This window comes from Rhinolophus hipposideros (assembly GCF_964194185.1).
Source record: "Rhinolophus hipposideros genome assembly, chromosome: 15".
NCBI lineage: Eukaryota > Metazoa > Chordata > Mammalia > Chiroptera > Rhinolophidae > Rhinolophus > Rhinolophus hipposideros.
Genome location: NC_138061.1, coordinates 36,436,689 through 36,455,509, shown reverse-complemented (window position 1 = coordinate 36,455,509; position 18,821 = coordinate 36,436,689). Strand labels below are relative to the sequence as shown.

General features: G+C 32.7%; 1 protein-coding gene across 3 annotated transcripts in view; it reads left to right on the top strand.

Moving 5' to 3' along the window:
• PCDH15 (protocadherin related 15) overlaps window positions 1–18,821 on the top strand; it is an 822,425-nt gene that overhangs the window by 448,352 nt on the left and 355,252 nt on the right. For all 3 annotated transcript variants that reach the window (XR_013995038.1, XM_081075408.1, XM_081075407.1), the window contains exons 6-7: window positions 748–867; window positions 11,274–11,384. Coding sequence is in view for 2 of the 3 variants with exons in the window: in XM_081075408.1 (XP_080931534.1) it covers window positions 748–867; window positions 11,274–11,384 (231 nt within the window). In the remaining variant the exon portion in view is untranslated. The remainder of the gene's footprint in view (window positions 1–747; window positions 868–11,273; window positions 11,385–18,821) is intronic.

The following is an 18,821-nucleotide window of genomic DNA, read 5'->3' as shown; positions in this document are numbered from 1 at the left end:
GAGACTCTAATATAGGAATACATTGTGCAAAGAGCTACAGTAAGAAAAAATAATTGTGATTGTCTGGTGGAGATCAATAAGAAATAAAGCTAAATACCAAATCATGGTCTTAGAGACCACATTTAGTTTTATTGTTGTTTGATTCCGAATGGAAATATATGACCATGTTGTAAACTCCTGTCACATGATGGCTTTCTACTTAACCGATATTACAAGCCCTAAAGAAACTCTCAGCTTTCTCTCTCCTCTGATAGATACGCTATCCATTTTCTTCAACTCTTTTCCTTAATTTTGCCAATTGCATGCAATTACTAACTTGGATTTCATCAATCTACCTGCATTTTTCTTTTTATTTTAAAAAAAAGTAACTCACGTCCTCATACAATTTAAATTCTAGCTTGTAGATATCTTAATGTCTCATATTTTTTTAAGAAGAAACAAAAAATGCATTTTCTCCGTAGGGGCTAAGAAGCCAATGGTCATAAATTGGTAGAAATGTGCTTCACACTGAATCAGGGCCTTCTATTTCTTTATCCCAAAGCAAGGACCATGATGTTGGAAATTTCAGACTTTATAAGAACTGCTGTGTAAGGTTTGAAAATTTTCTTTTGAAAATTTGATCTGTGGTTGTGGGTAGACAGCTGCCTACTCTATTATTTTGTGTAATAAAGGACTGGTTTGGGGGCTGTAACAATGCTGGTCTGCCACTGATTAAATGAAAATTGACAGTTTTGTTCTTCTTTTTAGCTCACTCCAGTTGGCACCACGATATTTACCGGATTTGCAGGAGACAATGGAGCTACAGACATAGACGATGGCCCAAATGGACAGATAGAATATGCTATTCAATATAATCCAGAAGATCCGGTATGTAAATACCTACTTGCAATGTGACTTCACTATGAGGAATAGAATTCCTTCAGCTGATACTTATTGTATTAGTCTATTACTCAGCCCCTGACCCACATTAGTAATCATAATATAATTACACATTACCTCAAAATTGCATTCTTTGAAATATGTATGCTGTACTTCTAAAAGCTAATTTTTGGTGGAATTTGTAGATAAGTTTATAAGGTATATTTAAAATATAATATACATTTTTTACTATATTTTTATTATGTTTGTGGGCTTCTAAACATTCTAAGTAATTTTCTGGACATGATATAACCAATGTGATGTATATGCTTTACGGAACCCACAAATTAACAGAGATATTCCCTGAGCATTGTTCTAATTCAGTGAGGCAAAATGACAAGACATCTTGAGAGCACTTAAGTGAAGGTATCTTTACAGAGAGAATCCATCTGTTGCCGTTGTGGAAACTTATTGTAAACCTCAGTACCAGTTTCTTCATTTGTAAAATTTATGACAAAGACCTGATGCCCCTGTTCAAACTTTACTAATTCTGCTTATATTAACAGAGACATAATATTCTCCTACAAATTTATTAATTTCAAAACAAAATGCATGTACTACAGACATATTTAATGTGAAAATGTGGCCACCTCTGGCTTTTGCAATCACAATTATAATTTCTTTCAAAGTAATCTCACACTGTATGGTAAAAAGTGTAGATTAATTTGTTCTACTTAAAAAATCTATGCTCTTTCTTTCTTTCTTTCTTTCTTTTTTTCTTATCTGATGGGGTACGTTGTTCATTAACAGAAATCACAAATTAGTGACATGGATTTCATTCAACTCCCAGACATTTTGTTTGGCCGTGAATTATTTTAAATATTTTTTTTGGAGCGAATATCCAAAAATCATGAAATTTCACATTCACATCTTGTTTTCTCTTCTCTCTTATGAAACAGAAATCTGACATCACTGGTTCTAATTTCCAATAAGACAAGTGTCTGCTAGAGTTGAACTGTAGCTTCTAAGTAGGAATGAATTTCTACCACTCAGATAATACATGTATATCCACTTTTACACCCAGGTGCTTTTTTCATTTACAAAATCTGCTTTATCATTATGGTAATTTGCAAAAGTTATTCCTCCCATACAGTAATAGGAAGTATTTTCAATTAATTCACTCCATCACTTTAAACACTAGCATACAGTGTTTCTGACTAGGAAAATTTGAATCATGTTTCCCCAATATGTAATGTGTCATTTTTCTCTGAGTGTTTTCAAGATTTTCTTTCTTTCTTTTTTCTTTCTTTCTTTCTTTGCTTTTCTTTTTTTTTTTTTTTAATCCATGCCTTTTTGGTCATTTAATCTATGACAAAGGAAGCAAGCAATTACATTGGGATAAAGACAGTCTATTTAATAAATGGTGCAGGGGGCTGGTCCATAATTTAACTGTGGCTGGGCAAAGTGTACTTTTCTTTATGATTATCTTTTTTGGGAGCAGGTAGCTGAACTTCATTAATTTCTGAATTTGTCTTTTGACACTTAAAGACTCTTTCTTCTCTGAGTCTTATTACAGGTATGTTAGGCATTTAACTATTGTTCCACAGGTACAGGCTCTGTTCAGATATTTTCAACATATTTTACTTTAATCATTTGTTTGTAACTGTATATTTTCTGTTGATATATATTCAAGGTTACCTTGTGCTCTGCTATCTCCATTCTGTTGCTCAACCTATCCAATGTTTTTGTTTTGTTTTGTTTAATTTCAGATAGTATAATCTTTAGGACTAAATTTTCCATATTTTTATAGTTTGTATTTCTTTGCTGACATTTTCTATCTTTTTACTTATAGTGAGAATATTACTTTTATATCTCTTATTGCAGACAGAGTTATGAATAGCTGCTTCAAAATCCATTTCTGCTGTTCTAACATTGGCCTTCCTTGATTTTCTTTCTTCTTGAAAAGAGATCATATTTATGGTTCATTATACATGAAGTTATTTTGGACTCGATTCTGGGTGTTCTAAATGTTATATTGTGGAAAGACTCTTGTTCTTTTATATTACTCCAAGGATATTCTTTTGTTTTTGAATTTAGCAGAGAACTTGGTTGGACTCATACGGAAAACTCTTTTGGGAGCAGCTCAAATCTCAATTCAGTGTATATTTTTTCTTAGGTGATCTGCTTATAATCTGCCCTATGCAGGTGTGTTTTCAAGATCACTACAGATCTGAACATAGTTTATAGGTAGACTTTTGTTTTCTTCTTTCTGGCTTTCTCCTTTCCAATACACCCACACCCACCACTTTCTTTCAGCTTTCCTTTTCCCAAAATCTATCCCCTGATACTTCAGGCAAGAAAGACATCAGGCTTTTTATCAGCATTTTAACTACACTTACAATGCTAAATTGAACCTACCCTAAGGCTAACTACCATAAAACCAGAAACACACATCCTCTCTTCTTTCAAGAGTCTAATCTCCTCCAGAATATCCCTGCTTTGGTTCTCCCTCCACGGATGTCAAGTATTTTTTTGTTTGTTTATTTTTCATATTTTTCCAGAGTTTATAGGTGTTATTGATGGAAAGACTGAGTTCAAATTGAGTTTAATCAACCACATAGAAGCAGACAATTCCCAGTAAGTTCCTTTTTTCAATATACAGAGGGCGCCAAAAAAAGTATACACATTTTAAGAAAGCAAAAAAGTGTATTAAAATTGTAATACTCAACATATACTGATAATAAAAGATGAATGCAAGTCACATTTGACTTCTGCAATTATAAGAGGTGCTCAATGTGGTTACCATCAGTGTAATTTTAATGTAGTCATTTTCCTTTCTTAAAATGTGTCTACAGTTTTTGGCACCCTCTGTATTTTTAGAAAACTAGTACTCTTACCTATTTTTGCTTCTGAACCAACAACACCAGCAATGATAGAAGCACTTCAAAATTTCAAAAACAAAAACGTAATATACATATATTTCATGCATGACTATGGATATGCAGTGATAAACTGTCATCTGGTTTGCCACTGGTACTAGTTTGTAACCAGGACACTGACATTCCAAATCTATTTCAGGCTGTTTTCTCTATAAGAAAGGGAACCTTGGAGAAAGTACTGAAAAGGGAGAGGAACCAGAGTTGCCGATTCATCTCACTATATTAAAAAAGAGGATCTTTTTTCCAATATAAGAACATATGTGAGGATACCCTCAAAGATATTCCTAAATATGAGAGAAGTAATATATATATATATATATATACATATATATATATATATATAAAATGCATATATATGCATGTATATATTATATATAGATGTATATATAATCACTTAAAATTACTAAGTTGAAGTCTCAGAAAATTTAGTAATTATCAATTACTAAATTGATAATTTAGTAATCCTTGAGTTAAGTCTTAGGGAATAGCAAAATGTATCTGTTGTCTATTGCTGCATACAAACTATCATAAGCATAGAAGCTTAAAACAACAAACACACACTTATTTTCTCATAGTTTGAGCGCCCTAAGAGTCTGGAACAATTTAGCTCTTCCTAGGCTCTCACTAAATTGCAATCTAGATGGTGAACAGATTAGTTCTCGTATGGAAGCTTGAATAGAGAAGAATTTCCTAGCAAGTAAACTCAGATTTCTGTCAGAATTCATTTCTTTATGGCTGTAGAGCACAGGGCCTTGGTTGTTATTATCTGTAGACTGGAGGTTGCTCTCAACTCTTACAGAGCACCCTTCGTTCCTTAGCTGCTTACTTCATCAAACTTGCAAGGAGAGAATCCAGTCCTAGTCTGTTTGCAAGATAGAGTCTTATGTAACATAATGCAATCACAAGAGTAGTGGTTTATCACCTATGCCATATGCTATTGGTTAGAAGAAAGTCTGAGGTCCTGCCCAGTCAGGGGAAGGGACTACCAAAAGGTAAACATGCTTATCAGGAAGTGCAGATAGAGAAGGCGTCCTTAAGAATATGCCTGTCATATCTACTATAATATTCAGCATGACTGTCATTATTTTTGAATGTCATATCAATAGATTTAATTAAAAAATATGTTTGAGTCTTTTTTTTAGCATATTTGCACAAGAGAAAAGGAAGGTTCTATTCTGGTCTTAACAGAGGGTAAAATGAGATGGTCATTTGGATTATTATGAATGTTTTTTCCCTGCCTATATTTTTTTTATGATATGGATGGACAATTATACTAGGAGATGTGGAAAGAGAAAAAGTCAGCGTTTTTTGCTATCTCAAATCATAACATTTCAATTATAGCCAAATGTTGCAAACTTTTCACCACAACAAAGCACTTTTATTTCATCTAGGGAAAAAAAAATCAGAAAAGTTCAAATTGAGCTTTTTTTCTTGACATTCATTTGCATTTTATCTACAGAAAGGAAGGAGTAAGTCTGGGGATGAAGACGTACTGTACTAATTGACGAACTTTAAGGCAGAAACATTTGTGCTGTTTGCAAAAATTTCTGATTCTTCCTGTCTTTGGAGACATGCCAACAGTATACTATTATTATTTTTTTTTTTCTTGAAGGAAATTACATTCTCTGTGTAGTGAAATGTAAGCTCAAAAAACCAAGTACAAATCCCCATTTCCCCTCCCAGTGCTGCAGTGATTGGAGAAAAAAAGCATGTTGAGGTGAAACATCAATTAGCCTGAGGCCCTGAGGACAACATCAGCAGAGCCTACTTGCTAAGATGTTAGTGCAGATATGTAGAGTGAGTAAGAAATAAAACATTCTTAGGTTAAGGGTTAAGCCATTAATTTGGGGATTTTGTTCCTGCGTCATAACCTATCCTTTCTTGACTGATATATTCTGACAAAAATAATTTAGTAAATGCTTCAATATTAATGTCTTCTAGACAGTGAACTTGAGGAATTTGAGCTACTATCATCACAGTTATTGTGAAACACAATTTTTTGTGCCTTCATGGTAATGCAAACACCATCCATAATACAACGAACTAATTAAATTGCTTAAAAATAAACAGGAAGAAAAACTCTTTAAAATGAGTCAGAGTTTGTCATCACATGTTCTGCAGCAATTTTCATTTGGGGGAGTTTATCTTACAAAATCGCAGTTATAATAGGTATCATCCTGATATTTTAAATCCTATTGTGAAGTCAGATTAATAAAACTATTCACATAATAGATGATCTTGTCACCTTTAGTATCTAACTTTTTTTAATGCCAGACTGAAGTGATGTTTATTCACCATTTTAAGAGGTTTGGCCCTAACGTGGAAAGGAGGAAACTGATGACATATCCCTTATAGCAGTCTCCAGTGGACAAAGGAATCAGCACAGCATCTCTATTAACTATCACTGCCACTTAGAAAACCACTGAGGATGTCGAAGCAGTATGTGTGGAGAGCTTCTTTGTTGGAAATACTAGAACGGTGTTTCAGTGTGTGGTAACATCTTTTGTCATTTCCTCCTAAGTAGATTGTCCTTCTTTTGTAATATGCTGGACTCCTTATAGCTTTGAGAAAATTGAGAAAAAATGAGCCATAATTTATTTTGTGATGTGTAAGTATGTAATGCAATTGAATTTCCCGAGTCCAGGAAGTTAAAACCACAGTTTAAATACAAAACATTTTTTAACAAATCATCATCATGAAATAGTTGTGTATATACGTCAAAGTCCCAATTAAAATAGTCTGGGCTAAGCAAAAATGGTATTACTTACTTTTAAATAGGTTATTAAGAACCTATCCTCATACTTTAATAATGTTTTAACAGGTTGCATTATATCATGAGAATCTAATGATTCGCTAAAGTTATATTATTATTATTCTACAACAAACATTCTTGTTTAGGTCATTGTCTATAGTCCTTCTTTGTGTAAAACTTTGAACCCAGATCTTTTTCTCCACGTCTAAAATTTTCACTTTAAAACATACATGTCTCTGAAGCCAACCAGAAACTTCTAAACAAAATTTCCTAGAGAATTGGTTAAAACAAGGTACAATTGACTGCATTGCAATCTTTAATGTATTCTTAAATAGGTATATATATGTACACCTATATATACCTATATACCTATATATATGTATATATATGTATATGTATATACATATATATGTATATATGTCTTAAATAGGTATATATATATATATACCTATATATACCTATATACATATATACACACACACACACACACACACACACACACACATATATATATATATATATATATGTGTGTGTGTATGTATGTAGAGTTAAGTTTGTATGAAACAGAGAAACAATGATCAGAGTGTTGATATTCTACTAGGAGCAAATTAATGTACTGCTCAAATCCCAGTCACTTTTGAGTAGACAGGGCCTCATAATCTTGCTTAATCCTCCATTTTCCCTTCAAGTAATTAGATTAGGGAAGTCATTCAACCAAGGGCAACCAACCTATACATGGATCAGCAGCTAATGGTGTGGTGGCCTGATTTAATCAATGACAAGCTTAGTTAGGACTGAATATAGACTGATTAGGACACAGAGTTGGTGCTGTTGCCTGGAACTAAGAGGTAAAGTCACAGTAACATTCAGGGTGAACAAATGGGGCATCCCGAGAAGCCTGGGGGAAGAGAGAGCGAGAGAGAGAGAGAGAGAGAGAGAGAGAGAGAGAGAGAGAGAGAGAGAGAGATTCCAAGAAACAATTATAAGAAATATCTTGCAGCCTCTGAGAGAGAGAGAAAATGTCCTTGTTAACTAAATTCCCACCACCCGTACCAACACAGTTATAGGTCCAGTGAGGCATATTTGTACCTTGGCTCTGTTCTTAGATCACTAGCACATCAAGTCAGTTGGTTAACCTAGTACATCTAGCTCTAAAATAAATAAATAAATAAATGAATGAATGAATGAATGAATGAATGAATAAATAAATATCTTAAAAATATATATTTAGAAGCTTATTGATGAGTTGAGGTTATAAGCAAATTTCAAAACTCTTAATATGCTTAACTTAGTCTTCCCCATTTCGTAGTCCAGTGTTTCACAAAGTATAACCTGTTTTAGAATCATCTGACACAGATGATTCTAATATGCTTAACTTGGCCTTCTCCATTTTGTAGTCCAGTGTTTCACAAAGTATAACTTGTGTTAGAATCATCTGAGAGTTTTATTAGGAATTGTAGTCTTCTGAGAATTTTTTTGAATTTTTGGAAGATGCTGGAAATTTGTAATCTAAATGATACATTTATGTGATCCTTATATACTCTAAATTTTGAGAATTATCATCACATTCCGCTATGGCCTTATCATATAATATTAAACAACAACAAAACTTTATTTTTTGCTATTTTTTTCCTCCTTAGGTTAAGCTCCGGAAATATTATTAAAACAATACGTTTACCTCAAGTTTATCAAATCCAATATTATACTTACTAGAAGAAAAATAAAGAATATCTTTGAGGTACTTCCACATGTGCTTCTAAATCTTCTTATGATTATTATTCCACCATTATTCAGATAGAAGGGACACTTGATAAATACTTACTTAATTTAAAAATATTAGTCACTTTTAATACAAAGGCAATCTATATCTACTAATACCTAAACAATACTGATTATAAAGAAGATATTCTCAATATGTTTCTTGCAACACAAGTGTTTTATGAAACACCTAGCAAAATGAAAATCTCAAATATCTATAAAAGATAGACTTAGCTAATAAGTTTTAACTATAAAGGGCTCTAAGAACAATACAATTCTTAATTATTGTACTGTCTTAATTATTATAACAATTCTACAAATGTCCATTGAAAATTGTCAACTAAAAGAAGATCACAAATAGTTATTGAATTGCTTTGCTAGAGACATAAAGATAAGTATCTCCAAATAATAGAGTGAGATTCTTGAGAAATCTGTGAGGGGAAAAAAATACATAAATAGCAAGGGTTTAGAAAAAATAACATAATAGCAGGTGAGAAACTTAATTCTAAGTTAAACGATGAAGGATTCACTGAGTAGGACTTGCAAGATTTACTAAGAGAAATGAGGGATAGGAATAGACAGAAGATAATAAAAATAAATGTCAGGTATGAAGAGTCATCGTGTATGTGGAAAAGACAGGACTACAAGATGACATATAAATAAGAGATAATAATGTACCAAAGTGCTTGTACATGCAAATAATAGAAAACTAAATTGAAAATGGCTTAGCGGCAAGATCAGAGTTGCGGAATTTGTTCAGCAACAAGATCTAGGTTCTTTCCATTGCTTTGCACTGTTATCCTCAGCATATTATTTGCTTATACATTAACACTATCAATAGTCCCCAAATGACTGTTGAAGCTCCAGGTTTTATATCCTTACAGCAGCATCTATAAGCAGCATCTGTAAGAAAATGGAACATTGTTTTTTCTTCCCTCCCTCTCTCTCTCTCTCTCTCTCTCTCTCTCTCTCTCTCTCTCTCTCTCTCTCTTTTCTTCTGTCTCTCTCCTATTAAGGAAAATTATTCGTGTTACCTAGAATTAGATCTCATGTACATTTCCAAAACGATCACTGCTAAAAGAGTAGAATTGCCATGATTGGGTTAGATTAGTCAATAGTTATCTGGTTAGGTGCATAGCATCCCCTAAAGCACAAAGACACTAGTTATTTGAACTCATTAAGAGTTCTGAGTCCAGGGATGAAGTGTCTGATTGGTAAGCAATTCAAAATATCTTCCATATATATGCGAGAAATTTACATATGTCTCTATAGTTGAGTTTCTAAATATTTAACAACGCTATAACACATTGAATTGTGTTTTACTGTGTAAATGTTGATGACTAACTAAATTTTCCTTATAATTATCTTAGATATTTATATTAAACCATTTTAGACTCCCCTGGCATAATCAAGAGTCCCACTCAAAGACATAAACAATGTTCAAATGGGCGAAACTTTAGGGAAAATGTCAATGGTTTGTTTTTAACTGTAAATGTTCTTCATGGTATGTTTTCTATATTTAAAATTACTTTTTAAATGACTGTATCCAAGAAGATCTGCAAAGCCAATTACATTAGCACTGAGTAAGAATGTCAGTGTGTACTCTGTGTGTGTGCATGTGTATCAGAAAGAGAAGGTATCAGGAAGGGAAGGAGAGAAAGAGGAAGAGGGAGAGATCACAACTCTTCATAATATTCAAGGTTAATTTGCCCACGTGTTCCTGAATGAGCTTGAGATGGGAAATTTGTGTTGGCCTTGAGTTAGCTGTTTTCTTATTAAGTCTTAGTTCCTAAGTGACTCCCTTGTGTTGGCTGAGGGTGTACACACACACACACACACACACACACACACACACAGTTCCCTCTTTTCTTTCTTTTTCCTTCCTTCCTCCCTCCCTCCTTCCCTCCCTCCCTCCTTCCCTCCCTCCCTCCCTCCCTCCCTCTCTCTTTCTTTCTTTGTTCTTTCTTCCCTTCTTCTCCTTTTCTTCTCCTTCTGCTCCTCTTTTGTCCTCCTCCTCTCCACTTCCTCCCCCATCTCCTTCTCCTCCTCCTGTAACAACCTAATATAGATCCAAGCTAAGTATTTCTCCTGGTGCCTTCAACCACATGCACAATCAGAACTAATAAAACAACCAACTGAACAAAATGTTCCAGTTCTGGAAGTAAAAATTATTTGTTGTGGTATTGAGAGTATTTTATCAGTCTTCAAAATGGCTCTAAGATACAAGAGTGATATTAGATATTTTAAGGATAAGAGACTGATCTTATAAATTATATTCTCTTGAAGTGCGAATACACTGTCTTACACTGAGGGCTGCTTATATAGAGTAATAGTGCTGGAAGGCACAGTACAGATTGCTTTTATGACTTGCATGTTACAGGGAAAACACTCAGTTACTGAGAGGGTTGGAGATTAAACTAATGAGCAGCAGTTCTGAAACTTGAAACAAAAATGATAATAATAACCTTTAACTTAAATTATTTTTCACAAAAATACAGTATTTCAAGTTAATAGTTGTATTTAATTCTTGAAAATGCTGACAATACTGAATGGGCACCAATGTTGAAAAGGAGTATTATGTAGTAATTACAAATTGTAATGTTCAGGTCCTTTGGTGATAAAACAAATGGTGAAAAGATAATATAACAGGGAAGATTTTCAGATACCTGGACTTTAATTTAGAAGTATCCCACGGCTGTTGATGTGTAACCTGATAATATACAAAAAACTATCACAGGAAACGAGTTTCATAGTTATCATTATTAAAGGATTCCAATGAAATCATTGATCAAAATGAAAGTTTTTAGAAGAATGTTAAATCTGAAGCATATACTCACATTCTATTTTCAGATGATCAGCATGCTATCCGTATCCATAACTTTCAAGGGGACAAAACTACTATATTGAATTGTCTAATTCATCTTATATTCAAATGATCTCAAATCTGTATCTTTACCTATTTGCAGACATCCAACGACACCTTTGAAATACCCCTCATGTTGACTGGAGACGTAGTGTTAAGGAAGAGGCTCAACTATGAAGTTAAGACTCAATACTTTGTCATCATCCAAGCTAATGTGAGTATTTAATTTCTCTTACTTTACTCCTGTGAACTTAGGAAGTAAAGAACTCAACCAAAATGTATATAAGTGTTCTTAGAGAACTCAGTGTATTTTGCAGTCGCCAAATGTAGCCCTGCCCTCAGTGTAGTGTATGTATTTTATTCTTCTATATGGGGACTGGAATAAAGTGGGAGGATTGTTTCCACACACTGTAAACTTCACTCTCTGAATCAGTAGTACCCACTCTTCAATAATTTACTGTAAGCTCATACTGAAGTATTTCTCAGAGCATGATCCACAAAACAACAGCAGCAGAATCACTTTGGGAACATAATAAAAATACAGATTCCTGAACTCAACTTCAGACCTTCTGAATAAAAATTTCATAGGGTAGAAATCGAATACCCGCATTTTTTTATTAGCTCCCCAGGGGATTCCAAATTACACTAAATGTATAGAACTGCTGAATCGGTAATCTTTACCCTGATGGCTGTACTTACTGAACAGTCGTTCATTAAATATTAGCTGCTATGACCATAACCCTATGTCGACTATAATAAAAGAAAACTTGAAAAACAGTTGCTTACGGGTACATAACCTTGACATTTATTATTATTATTATTATTATTTTAATAAAATCCCTAGATTGATATGGCTCAAGTGATGGTTTGACAGTTCAAATATGTCACCAAGGATTTGGATTCCTTGTATCCTTAAACTCTGCCCTTCCTTTGAAATTTGGTTATTTATCCAATGCCTTATCTGCCATGTGCTAGTGAATACCATAGTCATAAGCAACATAACTGTATTTCAAGTTTGAGCGTAAGCAGGAGGAAAAGGTGGTAAAACTAGTACTCTTTTTATGTTTGTTTATTATGTCTCCAATTATCTGAGAGGAAACTTTCCCTGTGTCCTTTCCTACCCAACTTCCACTAACAGAATTAGATTATGTAAGTCATCGTAGCAAAAAGGAAAATTCAGGAAGTTTGTATGTGATTAAGGGGCATGAGATAATATCTCTGGATGATAGCAAGTGTGGTTCCTCTCCTGGGGCTGGGTGATGGATGATCTGAAAAAAAAAAAAAATGTTGGTAAGGGAAAGAAGGTTGCAGACATTTTTAGGAAAAAAAACAAATAATAAAAGTAACAGGTCAGGCACAGGTAGCTTCTAACATTGAAAAGTCCCATAACTAATGGCAGGGCTATGTTCTGTAAAGGTAGTTAGGCTCTGAAGGCAGGTTGTGTCTTTAATGACTCCTATGCATTGCAATCTTACTCATGTAGCAGAATATAAAGACAGCAGGGAGTGTGGCCAAAGGAAAATATCCTCCATCAGCTGTTCTGAACAAGTTTATAGTGGACCACTATTATCCGCAGTTTTCCTTTGTGCCATTTCAGTTATGCTTGGTCAACCACAGTCTGAAAATTTTAAATAGAAAATTCCAAAAATAAATAATTCAGTAAACAATTCATAAGGTTGAAATTAGGTGCCTTTCTTAGTAGTGTGATGAAATCTTGTGCTGACGTGCTCCTTCCTGCACAGGAAGTGAATCATCCCTTTGTTCAGTGTAACCATAGTGTCTATACTACCTGCCTGTTTGTTACCATGTTTTCCCAAAAATAAGACCTAGCTGGACAATCAGCTCTAATGTGTCTTTTGGAGCAAAAGTTAATATAAGATCCAGTCTTATTTTACTATAATATAAAACTAGATCTTATAATAATATAATATAATAAAATATAATATAATATAATATAATATAATATAATATAATATAATATAATATAATATAATATAATGCTGGGTCTTATATTCATTTTTGCTCCAAAAGACACATTAGAGCTGATTGTCGGGCTAGGTCTTATTTTCAGGGAAACAGGGTAGTCATTTAATAGCCTAATTGTTGCAGCATTGAAGTGCTTATGTTCAAGTAAACCTTTTTTACGTAATAATGGCCCCAAAGTCATCCATATAACTTTTATTACAGTATACTATTAAAATCATTCGATTTGATCATTAGTTATTATTGCTGATCTCTTTCTGTGCTTAATTTATAAATTAAACTTTATCATTGAGATGTATACAGAGGGAATAAAACATAGTATATATAGAGTATGGAATTATCCATGGTTTTAGGCATACACTGGGATTCTTGGAATGTATCCCATGGATAAGGGGTGACAAGAAACAAAATTCAACCAATTTGAAGATCTAATTGGTTTTATTAAGCAATGCGTAAATCTGGCAGCATCCATCCAACAAGTAGGTTGCTAGGAGGGATTGTATAAAATGGAAGGATTTTATAGGAAGACGGGTGGAGTAGAGGACCTATTAACAATAGAAAATAAATAATTTTAGGTTAGGACATCCCCACTTTTGAGGGGGAAGAGAAAACCTAGGGTTTTATCATGAAAATTGCCTCTTCTTGTTTTGGGGAATGAAGGTGTCATGTGCTAGACTACCTTACCACCAGTGCTGAACCAGAAAATTCCACACTGGTTGTTGGTTAAGATTACATTCCTGGGGAAGGTCAAAATTGCAGTTAGGTCAGGTATTAAATCCAGGTTTGGTATCATGCATGGCTTTTAGCACAAGTGACACCATTTGGTGTCTGTGGTTTTCTTTTTGACAGAGGGAATTGTTATATATGCAACAAGGTGTCACTAAATGTTTTCTTTTTTCTTTTTTTCTTAGAAATGTTCCACCAGAAAGGGGATATATATGTGTATATGTATATGTGTGTGGATAGATATTGATAGAAATCTTATTTTTGAAGCCAAATTTCTTGACTTTCATTCTAAATTCATAAGGTTTCTGGTTTGTTCTATTTTCAGTTTAGTGTGGGCTGTCTTGGTGTCCAGTGAAAGAGACTAGAGAAAACTGGGTATAGGAAAAAGTAAAATCTATGAAATGGGGACTCTTAGAACTCCTCAAAAACACTGAAAAATTTTTTTAAAAAAATATTTACTATTAAGTGAGAATGCAAACATAAGATACACTTTTCTGTGTCTGACTCAGAATCTCTAATAACATGTACAAAAAGAAGTCAGATTGCTATGGCATGTATCTGAAAGCTAATTATTATTGTGCCATTTAAAATGAGCTAATTTCTTTTTTAAAGAAATTAAAGCTAACAGAAATCTGAACTGTTCTCTAATTTTAAATATTTATAAAGATATCTGGAACAATTTGTGTGCAATTCGCTAGACTAACTAGGGTTAGAGTTATCAGTTTTTAGCATGTCAGGGATAAAATTGTGAAACAGAAGGATACACATGAATCATTGAAAGGGATGAATAGAATGGGCAAGAAGTTGAAAGATTTGTATCTATCTGTAAAAATGACTTTTATATCAATTTAAATCATACAGTACAAAATGTGAAAGTTAAATATAGGAGAGTATACGTTTTGGTGTTTATAAACGTTTTCAGAATTATGGTCTTTTAAAAGTTGTAGAATATACTGAAATTAGGATGTATAACAAATTATTCATCTATGCATAAGTTATATTTGATTTTGGTTTTTGGCATGGAATTGATAGCTACCTTCATGACTCTCATGAGAGGCAGTGAGTGAAGTATAGTCAATAGCCTGAACTCTAGAACCACATGGCCTGGATTAAAGAATATCCCAGTTTGGTCATTTACTAGTTGTCTGACTTTGGGTATGCTCTGTATGTCAGTTTCCTAACTAGTAGAATGAGGATATTCATGACACATAATATAGAGTGTCCTTGTGAGAATTACCAAGTAAGCAAACAAAAATGTGCTTAGACTAATCCTTAGAATATACTCTGATGTCATTACAGTATTGCATGAACTACTTAAGTACCAGTACTTTATTGTTTAAAAATGGATAATTAAAAATGGAATTACCATGAGAAAAGTTATATATATATATATATATATATATATATATATATACACACACACACACACACATAGATAGATAGATATACATATATATGTATATATATATGTATATATATACATATACACATATGTTTATATGTTTATATATGTATGTAGTATGTATATGTAGTATATATTTATGTACGGTTACCCTTAGTAGTTAATGCCATATTTTTCCAAAATGTTATAATATATCACATTCCCATAAATTATAAAGAAAAATGTCCATCGTCTGTACATTTTAGATATATAATTTATTAATACTTAAGACAATGGGTTATAGGAGCTGGATGGAACATTGTCTCATATTTGCTTGAATATCAATGTAGGTATCTCTTCCCAATTCTTTGTTTAGTGACCTCACATTTTTGTCTTTGGTGGGAGTATTTACATAATAGAAAGTGATAAATGCTACAAATCGGGCTTCTTATCTCAAAGAGCTGGTTGTCAAAACATTTACTGCTTTGTATATATCAATATCTATATAATTTAATATTTATGTTTATGTAGGATAATGATATCAAATATCTAAAGTATCTTTCTAATTATTCTTTTATATTATTTGTTTATTGTTTATTAATAGTACATAAACCAAAGTACAAGGTGAACCATGTACATCAATAACCTACATATTCTCTTAAAGTTATAAAGAGAGTTGGAATACAAGCAATCAATTTTAACTTTAAAGTCGATGTTATCTAAGAGGCTAGAGGTCTGATGATAACTACTGAACATTTCTCAGCTTTGGCGTGGCTTTGCGTATAGTACAGATATTTGATTGATTTGCAAATGGAGTCATTAAAATTTTCAAATTTCATAGGAGATTTTTTTGTAATCTGTGTGAAAATAATTTATGATTCTAAAATAAGTTGGAAGATTTTTGGTTGACCCACATTAGAAAATGTATCACTTGTTTTCTTGATAATATTCACAACATTATTACCCACAAATACCCAATGAGAGAATGATCAATTGTAGAGAAAAGAAGAAAACAATCTCAGAAAGGAAGTTCAGAGAAGTAATAATCAACAGGGTTTACATTTGTTGAAATTTCCAATACATTCTGTTACCACAAACTTATTTTGATGTTTTCCTAAGTCACTAAAGAATAAAACTCATCTCTATAGATTTTCTTCAAAGCCAACTCTCTTTTGTACCACACTTATCCTGAGAAGAAATACTAAGGGCCCTTAAGTACTCCTCAAGAGCCCTTAAATAATTATCAGAAAGGAAAAGTTTACATTTCATTTAGAATCATAGCAAGAATAATTTCTGAAATACCATGTTTCCCCAAAAATAAGACCTAGCTGGACAATCAGCTGTAATGCATCTTTTGGAACAAAAATTGATATAAGACCTGGTCTTATATTATATTATGTTATATAAGACTTGGTCTTATAGTAAAAATATGAAAAATCTAGAGAAGAGACTTAGCTGTCTTTTATAGCAAGATTTTTTTATAGTTTCTAAAAATATAAAATTAATATTTTATTGTTAACTCTGTCTTTTCTCTTAATAACTATGCATATTCAAAAAAGTGTGTAAACTGTAAGGGAAGAAACCTTTTATCTTATTTCTTCTAGTTTTTGTTGTTGTTGTTGTTTGTTTTTGTCTGGCCTAATAATTAAATTGACATAAGAGAGTAACAGGAGGAAAACAATTTAATTTTATATGTACAGGAGCCCCATAAAAAATATGAAACTCAAAGAAGTAATCAAAGCAGGCATATTTTATAGCTTTAGACAAGGAAACAGTAAATTTGTGAAGAATTGGCCAAAAAAAAAAAAAGGTGGGGGCGATACGAGCATTAGATAGTAAATTAGTAAAGAAGTAACAAAGTTTGTTTACAGCCTTCTTGGCCCTAAATTTCTTGTTTCTGGCAATAAAGATGCCTTCTACCTCTCTAGGTGTAGGTAAAGAACTTTTCATCTGGGAGATATAATTCCTGCTTTCAGAACAAAGGAGAGTCAGAGTGTCCTTCTTGCATGGCTGTTTCTCAAGTAACGTTAATTCAAAATCATCAATATTCCAAAATGGCATATGTTGGGGTGGTCTTCTGGTCTCCTTCAAAACGTTGCAATTATATGTGTTTGGATATAGAAATCACTTTCTATATTTTTAGATTCAACCTATGTAAACAACTTTTAAGAAATAAACCCAATCAACCTGTCTACTTCCTACTGATAAATGGAATACGTACTGATATTACACCCACTGTTTCTAGCTTTGAGAACTTCTTGGATATAATCTGGAGAATGACACTGAAATGGGAGGATAGAGGTCAATTATTTAGCAAACATTTATAAAATGTTCAAGTAATGAAGATATGGAAGCATATGGGGAACTAAAATATGATACTATCCTGTCTACTAGTATGCATAAATTTTAAGAAAAAATAGGTAAATATTTCAAACTAAAAACTTTCTAAAAACAACAACAAAAAAAACAAAAAGAATATGCTTCTAAAGAGGTTTAGACCAAGGCAATCTTGTTGCTGCTGTTTACTTTTTTGAATATAGAAATTTAACCAAATCAAGTTGCTAGGATAATTTTTAAATTTTCAATCAGTGATATTCCATCTATCACTGGTGAACAGAAGCAAGACAAAAGTCTCCGAGGTCTTCAGTAACTTACTTAATTTAAGGTCAAAAGACTCCGGGCAACTCTAATTATGTTGAAATATACATATTTTTCTTTCTCTACTGCAAATACCTGATAAGGTAATGAACGAGTCTTTAATGTATGTACCTATGAGTGACTTTGGTAGGTACTTCTAGCCATTTTATTAAATTAAACACTACTTGAATACTGAGTATGTAAATGTTGAAAGTCTCTTTATTCTAGCTCCTATGACATTACTTCAAAAATAAATCAGAATATCGGCATGTCTTGCACTCATTTTAAAATTGGGTTACATAGGATTTTATAGTATTTGTTAGAGTCTACATCTTTCTTGGCCCCACTCCACACAATCAGCATTTAATTTAATATACTTATAAATAGAGAGGAAATACTGATTGATTTAGAAACTAACATTTGTCTCTAGTTTGATCAAAGAATAGTGGGCAGTGAAACTATTTTACAGCAAGTAATCCTTTCAATTGTGATAAAGGGATTGAAGTCATACTTATCATCTGACAGTTAGAGGTGTTTTATTGCCTTTACATTATCACACTTGAAATATTTGCAGTTTTCTAGCAATGGCTTCATTAAAAAAGTGGATTATTACAATGAGTAGTTATCTCTGAGCTACTTATAAAAGTATTATAATTTTCTTTGAAGTTCTATTAGTCACATCCTCTTTAAAAAAAAAAAAGTTCTTCCTTGCAAAGTATTGATGAAAAATTCTACTTATGTAGTAAATGATTCATTCAAAAGCAATGGGTGTGTTTGATATGCTAGACATTGTGTTATAGAAGGATTCTGAAGAGTTGTACATTTTGTTGCCATTATAGGGGGCCAGATTGGAGGCTTTCAATAAAGATGCTAAGGTTTCAGGGAACATGTCAATATCACTTTTCTGTGAGGCATTAACAGAGT